The 16151-nt window shown below is 50.9% G+C and overlaps 4 protein-coding genes across 4 annotated transcripts; 3 read left to right on the forward strand and 1 right to left on the reverse strand.

Moving 5' to 3' along the window:
- Nucleotides 1–406: 406 nt before the first annotated feature.
- NCS57_00513800 (MFS domain-containing protein) lies at nt 407–2158 on the forward strand (the record flags this gene model as incomplete). Its single annotated transcript, XM_053055073.1, has 5 exons — nt 407–700; nt 760–1037; nt 1089–1387; nt 1434–1653; nt 1708–2158. 5 exons carry the CDS (start codon nt 407–409, stop codon nt 2156–2158), a joined length of 1542 nt encoding a protein of 513 aa, XP_052914028.1.
- A 1459-nt stretch (nt 2159–3617) lies between these two features.
- NCS57_00513900 (uncharacterized protein) lies at nt 3618–4943 on the reverse strand (the record flags this gene model as incomplete). The annotated part of the gene is made up of 1 exon (XM_053055074.1): nt 3618–4943. The coding sequence occupies one exon, from the start codon at nt 4941–4943 to the stop codon at nt 3618–3620; it is 1326 nt and encodes a 441-aa protein (XP_052914029.1).
- Nucleotides 4944–6124: 1181 nt separating this feature from the next.
- On the forward strand, nt 6125–6952 carry NCS57_00514000 (uncharacterized protein; the record flags this gene model as incomplete). Its single annotated transcript, XM_053055075.1, has 1 exon — nt 6125–6952. One exon carries the CDS (start codon nt 6125–6127, stop codon nt 6950–6952), a length of 828 nt encoding a protein of 275 aa, XP_052914030.1.
- A 5948-nt stretch (nt 6953–12900) lies between these two features.
- NCS57_00514100 (MFS domain-containing protein) lies at nt 12901–15221 on the forward strand (the record flags this gene model as incomplete). Its single annotated transcript, XM_053055076.1, has 10 exons — nt 12901–13041; nt 13107–13474; nt 13537–13793; nt 13841–14221; nt 14268–14425; nt 14484–14584; nt 14634–14767; nt 14823–14882; nt 14932–15024; nt 15079–15221. The coding sequence occupies 10 exons, from the start codon at nt 12901–12903 to the stop codon at nt 15219–15221; spliced, it is 1836 nt and encodes a 611-aa protein (XP_052914031.1).
- Between the last annotated feature and the right edge of the window lie 930 nt (nt 15222–16151).

Consider the following 16151-nt stretch of genomic DNA (forward strand, 5'->3'; position numbering starts at 1 on the left):
GCACATACAGTACACCTGTCGATCACAACGTACGGGCCACTCAACACGGTCCGACGCCAGACCACCCGACACCCCCGGGGGACAGACTAAGCCAATTTTGGGTCGGCTCTGCTTTGCGGAGGACTTCAACAAAACTTGCCGACATGCTTACCGGCGAGACTCTCGGCGAGTCATTCCCAGTCCCATACATACAGGGGCATCACCTTGGATAATATGGATCAAGGCTATCGCCGGTGGACAACCCCGGATTGTCGAGCTCCGCATCCCCGGATTCTCCATGTCATTAGCAGTCTGGGGTGTAGGGAATGCGGGGAAAGACCCAAAGCATATAAACGAGGGCATTGCAGCTCCGACCACCCAGTCAAGCCATCGTTGACTCATTCTCCTTGTCTCCTACTGCTTCACAATGTCGTCAACGAAGAATAATCCTCAGTCCCTCAGTTCCACGCATCTCGAGGATGCCACCGACATCAAGCATGCTGCCGATAATAACAGGGTCGACCCAGAAGTCGCAAAATACGCTTCTGCGGCTGCCATCGAGATCGACAACGAGACCAACAAACGACTGAAAAGGATGATTGACAAGCGAGTTCTGCTCGTCATGATGGTGACATACTTCCTTCAGGCACTTGACAAAGGAACGATCTCGTTTGCCTCGATCATGGGGATCGTGGATGATACTCGGCTCGTCGGGCAGCAGGTACGCATATCAGCATGGCTCTAGTTCCCCCTCAGGAGGTTGCTAACAACATTATCCAGTACAGCTGGTTGACAACCATTGTCTACATCGCGGTTTTGGTAGTTGAATACCCGACGAACTGGATCATACAACGCATCTCGGTGGCCAAGTATCTCGCAGCCAACATCATCTGCTGGGGCGCTGTGCTTGCGCTCCATGCGGCCTGTCGAAATTTTGGAGGCTTGCTTGCCGTCCGGTTCTTCTTGGGAGCCCTTGAAGCTTGTTGCCAGCCATGTTTCGTGTTCCTTTCAGGCATGTGGTACCGACGTTCTGAACAAAGTACGACAGTGGTTCTTTGGTGAGTGGTCAGTTGGCTTTCGGGCTCTCAAACGCAGGCTAACCTCTAAAGGTATGCCATGAACGGCTTACAGCAGATCGTCGGGGGTCTCCTGGCCTACTGTTTCTCGAACATTCCCGACAAATCCCCTATTCACTCTTGGCAAGCACTGTTTATAACGTACGGATGTATCACCGTACTTTGGGGACTCTTTGTTCTCTGGTGGATGCCCGACTCTCCAATGAAGTCAAAGTGTTTCTCCGAGGACGACAAGAAGCTCATGGTCGAGCGCGTTCGCAGCAATCAGAGTGGACTGCAAAACAGAAAGTTTCGAGTAGAACAGATTTACGAGGCTCTGCGAGACCCGCAAAGTAAGTTTATCGAGCATCTTGAATGACCATGACTAACATCAAATAGCGTACGCGTTTGGAATGATTCAGATCTGCACCACCCTTCCCAACTCTGGCCTCAATGCTTTTTCAGCACTTCTGGTCAAGAGCTTTGGCTTCGATGTCCTCCAGACACAACTTCTGTCCATGGTTTTGGGTGCTGTCATGATAATCATCATGTTCGGCGCCGTTTGGGTGGATCGAAAGACCGGACAGCCCATTTACGCCATGGCTGCATCGGTGATTCCGTGAGTTTTGTCCCTCTCACCAACGATAATATGGCATACTAACAGGGCCTGTAGCTCAATTGCCGGTACCGTGGTCCTCATGACTGTTGAACGCACAAGCAAGGCAAATGAGATCGGTCTGCTCCTGGCCTACTACGTCACGATATCATTTTGGGCCTGCTCTGCCTTATGCCTCTCCCTAATCACCCGGAATGTCGCGGGCCAGACCAAGAGATCCTTTGTCATCGCTACCAACTTCCTATGCTGGGCTGTAGGAAACTGTATCGGGCCTCAAGTATTCCGCTCCAACGATGCTCCTCGATACTTCATCGCATTCTCAGTGCACGTCGCTTGCTATGGTGTCCTAGCCGCAACGTTGCTATTGCTACGGGCCTACTATGCGTACAGCAACAGGGTCCGGGATAAGAGAACAGAGGATGGTGAGATTACCGTGGATAGTACGCTCGCGCATGGATTTGAAGACAAGACAGACAAGGAGAATTTGAACTTTAGGTATCACTACTAGGGGGCCTTAGTGGTTGGGGGCGACGCGTTGATGCTGTTTAGGAGACCATAACTACTCCTCATTTAAGCATTTCATAGCCAAGTGCCTAGTTATGTACAGTCTTCAATTCGATTACATCTTCCCTTCTCATATTCTATCTCCCTATACGAACGTTTGACTTGTCTGGAAGCCATCTGGTGGTTACAGCTGTTTAGTACCAATCAGCATCGTCGTAGATATTCGTCGTTAGTCCCGGTTGCAACGGTCCTCAATTCATGCAGCCCGTGGCGTGGGGGATAGAAGGACCGCCAGGGCTGGAAATGCCCATCCACGCCAAGATTTGAGCCATTTGACTCTCCTGATAGATAGAATAGACTGCTTTCTTCGAGGAGCTGCTCGCTAACGCCTGTCCTCCAATTCGACGGCTTTGGTACCAAAACGCGGACGTTGCGGCAATTCTTCATTTGCGCCAGGCTTAGCACATGTCTATTGATACCTCGTAAGCTCCGACATGCCGGCGAAGCGATATGCTCTGGCGGGATCTTGGATATGGAGCCGCGAGGAAGAAGCACTCGCTTTTCTGGAAGTCTGCGGTTGCCTGTGTAATGGACAAGCCCTCTATGCCAGGTCCCGTGGGGCAGCCTCTGAGGCCTCGGCGGATCAAACAGACCCGGGAGATTGTATTGCTTCAGCGTACCGCCATAGCTGCCTCCCTGATCATCGCTATCTTTGTCATCGTGGCAAGACTCATCGTAAGAGCTTCTTGACGACCCATCGTCAGAGTCTTCGGCTTCCAAACCTGAGTCGTACTCCAGGGGTTCGTCGTGATTATGGGGTTGGCTGTCCGGAAGCCAGTCGGGGTCGTCTTCATCGCTTTTTGGCCAAAGAGGGAAGAGTTCGAACTCAAGTCTCTGAGAATCGGCCGGAGTTCTATCTGCGGTCGTGCATTCTTGGCATTCTTGATCTTGAAAATTCTCGTCCTATGGTTCATCGAAGAAGTCTACATAATTGGCCCCTTGATAGTTCCAAGCTGCGCTCGGCGGCTCATCTGACGTGCTAATTCAGGCAGTAGGTGTAGTAGGGTTGCAAGCTATTAGCATGATATGATTGACAAGGCTAACTCTGTTTCGGGTTTCGAGTAATGAATGACAGAGCAAGGCGACATATCTCCAGCAGGGTCTCGATGTGCTCAGAGTATCATCGAGAGCTGGAACAAAGCTTCGGATAGCTCCAGCCAACGTCTGGATGGGAGGACGAATTCTCATCCATCTTGCATCGAATTATTGTCCTCTCCAATGGGCGTGTCTTCTTCGGAATCACTCTCATCGCTGCTCGCATAACTTGATTCGTCGTCCTCAACAGGGCGCACGCAAAAGCAGCCTTGTTCGCGATTATGCGGTTGGGTCACCGCAACACCACATTGTTTTTGAGAGATCTGGTGAAGTCCAAGCGAAAGTCCAAATTACTATGGCATCTACAACTACCAGCGGACCAGCTCCTGTACCTTGACGGGCATGCCTGACTTCATGGAGTGATTAGCTCCAACTCCCACAAGGACAGCATTGCCTCCATCACGGATGAAGGCGGCGCGATCGACACCCCCCTTTTTCTCACCAAGGAGCACATCTCGCAACAAGATGGGATCACCGCCACCATGAGTACCCTCCTGCTTGACAACATCCACCACATATGGCTCTTCAAACATGGGATAGACAACAATCTTGGTCTGCTCGACGCCTCCCTGGATATACTGCTTATCCTCGCCACTGGGATCCTTCGTCACTGGAATGCCTGTCGGCGAGTAGCCGCTCTCGACAACATTGATCTCAAGGCGACCCTTGGTCCCGTTAAAGACGCATCGGTATCCCTCCCATGGTGCATACGCGTAGGTGTTGTAGGTGAGAACAGCGCGGTTCTTGTACTTGATGATCATGGAGAGATTGTCTTCGATGGTGATGTCCTCGCCGAAGCAGTTCCTGTCTCGGATATAGCCATCTTCATGCTCTGCATCCAGGTATAGCTTCTTCATCCGCTCGTTATCACCGAGCTGGAAAGCAAAGGGATCCTTCTTCGCATCTTGGTTGTTGAGATATCGTTCTCCGAGGTTCTTCTCGCCACGCTTTTCGGCATTCTCTCTGCCGTAGAAACGCAGGGAGCCCAGGCAATAGACAAGCTCAGGCTCGGTGTTGAGCCAGAAGTGGACTAAGTCAAAATGGTGGATTGACTTGTGCATCTGAATGCCACCACTGGTCTCCTTGTGTCGGTGCCAGCGACGCATAAAGTCAGCTCCGTGGGGGCAATCAAGGATCCAGTCCATGTGGACAGTCGAGATCTCGCCAATGACACCAGAGTCGATCAACTCGCGAACCTTGGTGTGATGAGGTGCGTACCGATAGTTGAACAGTACGCGAACCTGTTTTCCGGTCCTCTTTTCGGCATCGATCATGGCCTGAAGCTTCTCTTCATCAATAGTCATGGGCTTTTCCGTGATTGCATCACAGCCCAACTCCATGGCTCGGATGCAGTAGTGGTGGTGAAAGAGGTCGATGGTGGTGACGATGACAACATCAGCCTTTTGTTCTTGGACCATCTTATCGAAGTCCTTGTCCTTGTAGGTAGACACGCGCTCGCCTCCAAGTTCTGCGATGTGGTCGTTTGCAGCGTTCATGCGAGTCTGATTTGTGTCGCAGATTCCCACGAGCTTTGCAACATCCTTGAAGTCTCTGATGATGCTCTCGTAGTACATGGACGAGCGGACGCCCATGCCCACAATGACATAGCGTGTGATAGTGGAGGAAGGAGACATGATGATGACTGGGATGTACAAGTAGTGCTAATGACTATACAATGAGCTGATGAACATAAAACCCCTGCTGAAGATTTCATGGATCTTTATATGTCACTTCAGAGAGAAACATGTTTGTACCCCGCGTTGCTATCAGTGGGGTAATTGAGGCCAGCCAATCCCTCCGGAGCGCCTCTGCCATCCGTCAACACATGAGAGGTTGTTGGCACGCAGATCAAAGTCGATCCAGTCATGCATACGTCTCATCGGCTGCACTCCTTGAGCGGTTGAGTTGCCGACCCAACTTGGGTTTAGCCCCTAAGTTGATGGGCCGGGATTCCAAAACAGGATCGGACTCCAGATCCTTGCTTGCGTAGCAGGGGACAGAGGACTGGCCTCACCTCAAACAGAGCCCTAATACATGGCAACACCACCTAGCAAGTGTTTTGGCACTTTACGCCGTAAAATAGTGCTAGACGTGGTTACCTCATCCTGCAATGCTGGGCCGTTGGACCAGACCGAAGCCCTCCTCACCCAGGTGGCTGTCAAGTGTCACGATTTCTCATCACAGTAGTTGGCTCTCGGAGCGGCATTTACCGTTTTCGGAGCGGCCCCGCACCCGGAAGCTACTTTTGCGGGCCGACCATGCCCGGTCAGGGGCGGGGAAGCTAGCCCCTTTTACGCTTCCATCCCGAGCCGCCATCTCTCCACTCTCATCAATGCCGCCTCCAATACAGGTGGAATCGAGCTCCAGTCCATAGGATACTGTAACTCCAGAGCTTATCGATTGATCACGACAGCCATGGAGCTTGTTTGGCAATCATCAACCGCACCTACGAGGAAACGAACGTCCCAAGATAAGTTTCTAGCTGCCTATTACGAAACTGAGGGCGACTGACAGTATATCGCCAATACCTTGTCAACACTGTCGCTCACGAAAGAAGCGATGCTATCATGACGAGGGCGACACCAGGACCGACAATCTGGGACCAGTCGAGCCTCCTGCCCCAGAGTCACAACCAGATGTCAACACCAGAGAGTCAAGCCCGCATCCTTCACAACTGCAAGAATACAATCCCGAAGCAGTATTGAAGCATCTCTTCTCCCTGCCTGAACTAGACCGAGCATGTCGACAACCAGCGACGAGCCGGGGCCGAGCCTCCACCGCCGAGGATGTTGTTCAACAGACTCGGCGTCGACAAATGTGGTGGAGGACGTACAGACAGACGATAAAAATACCACCTCTAACGGAGCACCATCGACGTTATCTGGAGGATGTGGGTGCTCTTCTTGAACTACCGAGGACGACCATTGAGGCACTCCTACCAGTCTACAACTCTCTTCTAGACGACCTTATTCCCATCATGGATGGTTCTAGTGTGCTCCGCGATTTCAGCAACGGCCAAGCCTCTAGATACTTGCTAAGGGCAATATGTCTTGTCATCTGCAAAGCGAAACAGGCTGCTCCATTTCTACGGCTGGCCGACGGCGGACCACTTCTGAGCCACCAAATATTCGCATCAAAGCTACTCGACGGCCTCGATGCAGCCATCAAGGCGAACCTTGAGTCAAACAGGGTTATCAAAATCCAGATCTTAGCGTTGATGCACCTCCACAATGACGGCCGAGGCGGCGTTGACCGCTCCTCGATGTATTTGACACAGGCTATCAGGGAGGCATGGTCAATGTCGTTACATTTGAAGATGCCAGAGAACTCAGATGAGGACCTTGACTATCTGTGGTGGTCGCTTCGGAACTTTGACCGGCTCAACAAGCCTACCATGGGAGCAGGGCCTTTCATCATCGATGACACTGACATTTCCATCGACCGTATTGCTCCAAGGAGAGAAAGCTATAGGTCTCAGGTTCTTCACATCTCCCTAGTATTGGGAGACCTCACAGTCAAGGCAACCAAGGTCTACAAGGCGAGCTCCACATCAACCGTTGATGACTGCGAGGATTTTCCTTCTCTATTAGAACTCACATCAGGCACCACATTCGATCGTTTTCACAGATCTCATAGAGGCTAGTTCACATGTACCACTGCACAGACCTCGACATCTTGTTAACATGGAAGCAGCATTCCTCGAGATCTGGTATCATCTGGCTGCCATGCTATCGTGTCGACACAGCGGCCCAGACAACGTGCATTACACCAGACGGCTCGAGTCGGCGGACCGTATCCTTGAGATGCTCGGTCATGGCCAGCATGAAACCCTCCCGCCACTGCCGTTAGTACCATATGCCATGGCCATGGCCACAACAGTGATATACCGTGCTCTACGGGACAGGGTACGGGACATTGATGCTTCGTCCAGAGATCTCAGTCTTTGCTGCGAAGCTCTTGATACGCTTGGCCAGAGCTGGACTACTGCCCAAGGCGTTGCAAAGCTTGCACACAGACTGATGAGTTCCAGCAATCCGGGTAGCATGAATCGACAACGAGTTGAAGCCCCTGATAAAAGTGACTCCACTACAACGGCCGAACCAATTACTTCAGATGAGAGGCCTCTAACTACAACCCACCAGCCAATCAACCAATCAGTTGGGACAGAGGAGGTCGTGATACCAACCCCAGTGTCTCTCCCATCCGAGCAAGGGTTTCATGGTGATCATGTAGCTGACAATCCTCAATATCTTCCGGAACAGCTTATTGAACCGTGGGTTGGGTTTGATGCATCACAGTTTCAGCTCCAAATGGCATTCGATGATCTGTTTAGCTATGGAATATCCGACGTCTTTCGAGATCCGGCATCTTGGGAACTACTTCACATGGCCAACAATGGTTCAGGGTTGGGGAGTTAGAGTTTATGGTATTTTCCGCATTAGGGGTTAATGCCAGCATGTATCAATAATTATATTCTTTTTTATTGCGGCTGATAGCTTTTTTTGAAAGCGTCACCGGGTTCACAATGCCCTCGGCGTCCATAACTGCGCTCAGAGGCTTGTTGTCATCCACTTTATCCGGATCAAACGCCTTGAGTATCTACATTAGAGGGGCCACTCGGCATACTTGTTATCCTAACTATGAGATTCTCCATAATCCGTAGTGTTCTAACCCACAATTTCATCATCAAACTCATCGCTCTGGCTCCCTTCTTCTGGCGCTGTTGGTGGGATATCACCATTGACCACCTTGATTGGCGTTTGAGGAACTTCTTCAAGCTTTTCAGGCTCCACGTTCCCGTTGTCATCCCATTCCTCTCCTTTATCGCGAAATGAGTGAAGGTGAAACTTGGACTTGGATCTGGAACATTTGAAACACAGCTGAAAGTCGGGACAGGTGTCACACAGGACATAGCTGCCCACGATCTCGAGCAAGCAACAAACGCAGAACCCATTAGCCACTCGTTTGCCTCGCCTCTTTACTAACGGGGGCTCTTTACCGGTCTTAACCACGATCAGGTCACCAATACTAAAGAACGGAGAGTGTTAGCAAGGGGATTGGAGGAATAGGAGGTTACATACTCATCAGCTCCAGAGTAGTAGGCAATTTGAGACGCAGGAGATGGGGTGGAGAACCCTAGCCCCTCGATTGTGGGATCCGCTCCTCTCTTTAACAGAAGAGATACCATGTCGGTTGTCATTGGATCGGTCGGATGCAATTGGCGGAGGGTTGTCGATGCGCGAGCTGCCCAGAGAAGTGGTGTCCATCCGTCATTGTCCTTGACATCAATACTGATGCCAACTCGTCCTGAACGTGCCAGCACTTCTTCCACGATGTCCAGTTGGCCATTCACCACGGCGTAGTGAAGAGGCACTCGGCCAAGCTCATCCCTGACGGCAAACTCAGAGTCGGGGGCTTTCAAAAGGGTGAGTGCCTCGAGAGAGCTGTAGCAAGCTATGTGTGTCGGCTTCCGCCCAAAAGGGTCCTGGATGTCTATGGAGGCATTCTTGTCAAGGAGAAGCTTGATGATTTCGGCCGGACAGCACATGCAGGCTGAGTTGAGCGGGTATCCAAAGAGGCCAGCACGAACGGATGGATCTGCTCCATTCTCCAGCAGCAGCTCGATTATATCCTTCTTTTGTCCACGTACGTCATCTCTGGGGTCAATGGTGGCTGAAATCAGGGGAGTGCCAAAGTATCCATTAAGGACAAAGTTGACGTTGAACTGGTTCTCAATCAACAGCCGAACCATCTCCAGGGATCCTTCGCTGCATGCATCGTGCATCACCGTGCCTGACTGGTCCGGAGGGGAGTTATGGAGCATTGAAAGTGCTGCCTCCTTGGTCATCATATACCTGAAAACCTCCTCGTTTCCGTTGCGGGCAGCCATCTGTAGGGGAGTGATCCCCCTGTTGTTCACCACGTCCAGTTTCCCGCCGGCATTCACCTCCAGGCGGAAAGATGCCGCCGGCAACCTATCCGTCATGCAATGAAGCACAGTGTTCTGCTTCTCGCTTCTGACCTCCAAGTCCGGTCTAAACTCGAGAAGCTTGCGAACCATATCTTCGCTGGGTAACCGCATGGCCATGCAAAGGATCGATTCGTTCTTGTTGTTCTCATTCGAAGGATCGAGCGTGTTGACGTCCGCACCAGCCTCCAGGATCGCTTCGATGGCGTCGACGTAGTTATCATCGACGGCAATTACCATTGCCTTTCGAGTACCCTCGAGACTAAGGTCAAACTTGACCTTGGCTTTGCTCAGGATAACATTAATGGTTGCCCGCTGGCCGTGGAAAACGGCAATGTCCAATGGCGTGTACAGACCGTGTGTCAAGATGGTCGGGTCAGTGCCGAGCTTCACCAGGAGTTGGGCTGTCTCGGGGAATGTGTTGGCTCCGTGCAGAGGCGTCCACTTCTTTGAACCAGATATTGAGTTCAATTCAGCTTTTGCCTCAACAAGCATTCGAACCCTGCCAACCAAGAGAGGTCTGCTTCTTCATATACGACATCTTACACTCAAAAGAAGTTGACCCCTTTGCCCTCCCCCTCTTTACACCCCGTTGGGTCTTCCAAAGCCTCTGCCTACGCTTCGGCACCCAGACAAGACGCGACCGACCCGTACTCTCCAGAGAAAGACAAGGAGAGGCAAGATGCTGCCGCGGACATCAGCCGCCAACTTAAGCATCTTTACTTACGCACCCAGAAGCCAGAGAACGCGGCTCGATGTTTAAGTGTGGGAGGGTTAGGTATGCAACTTCCCGTCTTTGGTCTCTTTCAGAGTCCCGTTGCTGATATGCTATTCAGGCAAGGAACTGTGGTTTGACTTTGGACCACCCAAGAAGCTCACCAGGGCTGCCTTCCGGAGACATTTTGGCCATTTGCGATTTGACACGATTCTCCAATACGTCGCCTTTCCCCAGATCGAGTTGGATGACCACAAGCAGATACCCGACAGAAGATATGCAGGCAAGGAGGTGGGGATTAGAAGGCTTCTTTAGCTCAACTTTGATACTAACTTTTTCAAGGATATGACATTTTTCTTCGATTGGCTTAAGCAGCAGGGCGTCAGTCGTTCATAATGGTACGATTCCCAGCCTTGGAGAACTTTGTAGGTTCAATCGCTGAAGCAGAGGGTAGGTCATTGTCGACGACCTAAAAAGCCCGTGGCATAGTGATGCGGCTATTGAGAAGGCACTAAAACCGTTTATAAGTTTCATTACATCTGGTTATGACCCAATACTCAATGTTCCCAGAACGTCTACAAAAGCTTGAGGCTCATTCTGGCAGCTCTGTTGCCAATGCCCTTGCGGCAGGCCTGGCGGCACTTGTTATCGAGTGCGTCAGACTCGGTGTCTTTACACCAATGAGAACAAGCAGCTGGACCCGACTTCGGCGATAAGGAAGGATGACTTGATCAAGATAGGTACGCGACCGCAATCAGATGAAGTACGCGCTATCTTGGATTGGGACCAATCGGAACACAAACAACAAGTACATTGAAGTGTGGGATACATTCAATGCCGTGGCTGAGAAGTTGAGGCAGAATGAAGGTTGTCGCATTGACCGGTTGGAGAATATTGCGACTCTGGTCAGGTCCTTTCTGAAGAAGGGGGTGAATTATGGCGAGTAGTGGGTTAATTATGAGTACATTGTAAGAGGGGGACAAGGGGAACCCGGCAGTAATACGAGCCGGTTTGAAGTTTCAGGTCACCGCCTATCATTTTGCAAAACAAACGTCTTCCTTTGTTTCGGAGATAATTTGCGGAGTCGAGAATTGAAGGAGAGGAAATGAAACCCCAGGCCATGTCCACTTCTCGAATCTCATTCCATTTAGTCGAGGAATAAAGTCAGCCTAACAGCAGTGAGCTATTGAAGGGAAATTTTTTGAGTATAAACTGGTTCCATTACGTTAACTACGGAATATTCAAGCATAAAGGACAGCGTGAGAGCCAGAAGTCAAGGGTAGGTGCTTCTCGTTGGTGGTAGATACGGAAGTGGGCCATCTGCGCTGTCGCTCCACGTGATGAGTCACGTGTATCCCGAGTCGATGTTTTTAAGACATCAAAAGAGAAGTCAAGGGCTTCATGCCGATCTTTAGCTGATCCGGACTGTTCCGACCTTGAATGTCTCACCCTAAATGCTTAATAAGATGGGACATAGTGGAGACGTTCCTCCTCAAGATCAGCGTTTTCTTACTGGAACTGTTCCCATCAGACGCCCAACCTGATTTCGCTAAAACAGACGGGAAAAATCACATGGCCAGCTACCCCGTAGTGGTGTTGAAGTTGGGATATCCTGGGGTGCGGGGTAAGCAATTCATTTCTCCATTGAGCCGCACCTGAACCAATCGGCGTTTATGCGGGCAGTTATCATTAGTGCGATGAGGTACCGACGATATCTCATCAGCGGAAATCGGCATTGAACATAATCACAGCACAGGAGAAGTGAAGAAAGTGAGCAGGAAAGCGAGAGCAATTGCAGAGTATAGGTTAGGATTGATACTTCTACACTAGCAATGTTGGTTTGCAATTAAAAATTTTCCTTGACCTGGACCTTGACACCATCTCCACCGACTCCCTCAACTCAGCAAATCCATTGGCGCGGGTGGAGACATTCACACCTTGGCTGGTGGGTAAAAGAAAAAACACCGGAATAATAAGGTGAGACTTACAGCTAAATCAGTCTCATGTATTTTTTACTGGACAGCGCCCGCTCGGCTCATGCGGAGAACCAATGTTGAGCGGCAATAACGGGACAGACATCTCCACTGGTTTGGATGGATGTGCCGAGTCGATAGTTACGCTTCCCCACCGCCTACAAGGGTGAATCACACGAGACCATTCGCCAAGATTATACAGACCTCCCCCAAGATGGATCCTATTCCTGAGGGATTCTCTTCCTTGAACTTGTCCAACGTTGAAAAGTCACATTGCTTTTACCAAGGAGCGGGCGTCAGGCCCTCGGAGAAGCCGTCGACCCCATAATTCAGCTCTGACTTGGTCCAATCTCCTCGAGTCAAGTCAGTCTTACACATTTAGCGCCAAAAACTTGGCGGCGCGATTTAGGTAGCTTAAATCCTTCAAGCAACTCGTGAGGGTGTCCTTCGCATGATTTCAAAGACAAGAGGTTTCACAAAATGGCGGGCCGGAGAGACAGCCGAATATTGATCGACCCTGTCGTGGTCGAAATGGTGCGTCGATGCAACCACACAACTCAACGAGTGGATGACATGATGTCAGAGGGTGGTACCCCATCTTCCAGGCAACAAAAAATGTACCCTGCAATCGTGCAACAACCTGCTCCATCTTCCAGGCAACCAGAATTGTACCCTGCTTCATCACGGCAACCTGCCCAAAACGGCTTCGGCTGCGGCAGTAGATGTCTTTTAACCGGGTCCGATCATGAACCAGTTGAGCGCGGGGGGTGGGGATAGGATCTGGGGAAGCACAATGTGCGGATGGAACGTTGAGCTTAAATACAATATAACAATGTCAACGCTGCCAGAACTTTTGCCAGTATCGATCGGCAGAGCACTCACTGCGCTTCTCTCCTTCTAAGCCTTGTTGTTGTTGATACCCACAACCTGCCAGAATGGAAAAGGATCCAGGACACGGCGACTCCTCTCACTATGAGAAGGACGGATCTGCCGTCTTGCAGAACCCTACCTCGTTTGCCTCTCATGAGGGCCGTCGCAAGTCGGTCGCAGTCAACATCGTTGAGAACCCCCTCCAGGTAAGACCCAGCATTGCCTATCCATATCTCATGCCCGAACAATGACTGATTGTCCCTCCGAGTAGAACAAATCACCCGAGACTGTGGTTGCCGAAGCTCGAGCCTACGCTGAGGAAAATGGACTGTCTGAGCATGCCGAACTCTTTGGTCGGGCTGCTCTCGTCGCACGAGATGGTGACAGCTTCCCCAGCTTGTCCGAGTTGAGCGAGGATGAGCGCGAGGCTCTGCAATACGAGAAGGACCACAAGTGGCATGGCCCAGTGATGCTTTGGTATGCCATTGGTCTTTGTGCCGTTGGTGCTGCTACCCAGGGTTGGGATCAGACTGGTGCCAATGGTGCCAACTTGTCATTCCCTAAGGAGTTTGGCATTGAAGATGAACCCTGGACTATCGGAATCATCAACTCCATCATCTTCCTCACAGCTGGCCTCATGTAAGTCGTGGAACCCTTGTTACACCAGGGCTTAGACGTGTGACCTAACCCTTCCCCCTTAGTGGCGCCTTTATTGTCGATCCCCTGAACCACTACTTCGGACGAAGAGGCGAGATCTTTATCACTGCCTGCTGCTTGGTAGCGACCCCTATCGGTTCTGGTTTCGCCAAGTCTTGGCAAGGCCTCTTCGCAGCACGCTTTGTCATGGGCATCGGCATCGGAGCCAAGAACGCCACCGTTCCCATCTATTCTGCTGAGATGGCCCCGGCCCGCATCCGTGGTGCTCTTGTCATGTTCTGGCAGCTCTGGGTCACAGTTGGTAGGTTTCCCTTCTTCTGTAGGAAGCATTGGCTAACCACCCTAAAGGTATCTTCCTCGGCTTTTGCGCCAATGTCATTCTTAAGGATGTTGGCAAGATTGCGTGGCGCCTTGAACTTGGCTCTGCCTTCATCCCTGCCTTCATCCTTGCCGCCGGCATCTACTTCTGCCCTGAATCTCCTCGTTGGCTTATGAAGCATGGCAGGCACGCCGAAGCATGGAAATCCATGTGCCAGCTTCGAGCGCATCCAATCATCGGCACACGAGATTACTACTACTCATATGTCATCTACCAGGAAGAACTCAAGGAAGCAAGGGGAGCTGGATACTTTGATCGTCTGTGGGATTGCTTTGCTGTCCCCAGAATCAGGAGAGCAAACTACGGCGCTTCGACCGTCATGCTGGCCCAGCAGATGTGCGGAATCAACAGTAAGTCGCCTACTGCCACCAGGGGACAAACACTAACCCATCTCAGTCATCTCGTTCTACAGCTCAAGTATCTTTACCAGAGTGGGCTACAGCGACGATCAGGCCTTGTTCGCTTCCCTGGGCTATGGTGCCATCCAGGTCGTTTTCACAATTCCGACCTTGTTCCTGATCGATACCAAGGGTCGCCGAACTTTGACCCTGGCTGTAAGTCCTGCTTCAACCCCAAACAACGTGAAAGGATACTGACTCATTGTCCATACAGACCTTCCCCATGATGTGCATTTTCCTCTTGGCAGGTGGTCTTTCCCTCCTGAACGACTCAGAGAGCGTGTCCCAGGCTGCTCGAATCGGACCCGTCGTTCTGTAAGTGTAGTTGATTCCCGGGATACAGTCTCAAACTAACGCTATGCAGCTTCGTTTATCTTTTCACCATTATGTACTGCCTGGGTGAAGGACCCGTTGCCTTCCAGTACTCGGCCGAGGTCTTCCCCACCATCCAGCGAGAGCAGGGAATGGCCTGGGCTGTCTGCATCAACAACACCTTTGGTAGGCGTTGACACTTCTTAGTTTCTGATGTGCTGGTACTAATACGTTTCTGCAGCTGGTGTTCTTGGCCTGACCTTCCCCAAGATGCAAGATGTCATGACCCCAACCGGAGCCTGTAAGTCACCATGTGTCTAGCTATAACTCAAGTGCTAACATCGGTTGAGTTGGATTCTACGCTGGCCTCAACTTAGTCGCCTGGGCTATGATATTCTGCTTTGTCCGAGAGACCAAGCAAATGACCCTGGAAGAAATTGACCGTAAGAGAAGTAGTCCGAGTCTACATGAAATTTGCTCGCTAACCAGACACTCAGAGGTCTTTTCCGTCCCAACCAAGAGCTTCATCTCATATGAACTCAGAGTTTGGCTCCCCTACTTCATCAAGCGCCACGTCTTGCGACAAAAGATCGAGAAGCCTGCACCTATTATTGAGAAGGCCGAGAAGAGCGACGCTTGAACTGGCACTAGGGGGGAGATTGGGGCTTGAATCCGGGGGAAACTTAACTCCCTGTTGGTTTTGGTCGGACGCTTTGATAACAATGGACCTGTCGATGATCGAATGGGATACGTGAATATGAAGTTTGTCTGGAGGCTGCCAAGGGGCCTGACGTGTCAATGAACTACTGTCTCTTGTGGAGCCTGGATCTTTCTCAATAGTTTAGCTATCGCGATACTGGGCAAATACCAACTACTACATCGATATGATCGAAAAGATGAGCCGCACCAGAAGGTTGAAGTGATATTGGGAGTGGGTCTTGCACAAAAGCATCTGGCACACCGTCCTTTGGAGTCTTTCAGGCATAGACACTCGGGTCTAATAACGCGCTTGTATATCAGCGTGGGCCGAGAAGCAGAGTTGCTGAATGACGGACAAGACGCCGTATTGGATTTATCTACATGCCCATATCGGGATGACTGTATCTTGCCATGACTCCACTCAACTACCCATTCCACCTAGGGTCCCGTTCTACCTAATTCCTTGAAAACAAAAGAGAGATGAAATTAATTGGGAAAGGTTCGCCAAGAACATGCAAATGGGCCGCATAGTCAACATCTTCAGCATCATCTCTCACTTCTCCCAGTACAACTGAATGCCCCGTCTCACAGCAGTTCCCCTTCCTTGCAACTTGGCGTTAAGCTGGCTGGGATGCTCCCATGCGAACAGAGCCATATTCAAAAACATCAGCACGCTGTCGAATATGTACAAATAAGCCTCGTAAGAGATAAGATAGCCCGAATTGCCTTGGGCGTACTCGATAAGTCGAAACGAGGATCGAATCATGAGCAGACCGGTTGCAATATACAGCACAAGGAGGTACCTCTGCCAAGGAATACCCGATGCCAGAGCTTTCGTTGAAAGAGCGCCGGAAAATTTCATGTGAAACAA

Source organism: Fusarium keratoplasticum, chromosome 4, assembly GCF_025433545.1.
Source record: "Fusarium keratoplasticum isolate Fu6.1 chromosome 4, whole genome shotgun sequence".
Lineage (NCBI taxonomy): Eukaryota > Fungi > Ascomycota > Sordariomycetes > Hypocreales > Nectriaceae > Fusarium > Fusarium keratoplasticum.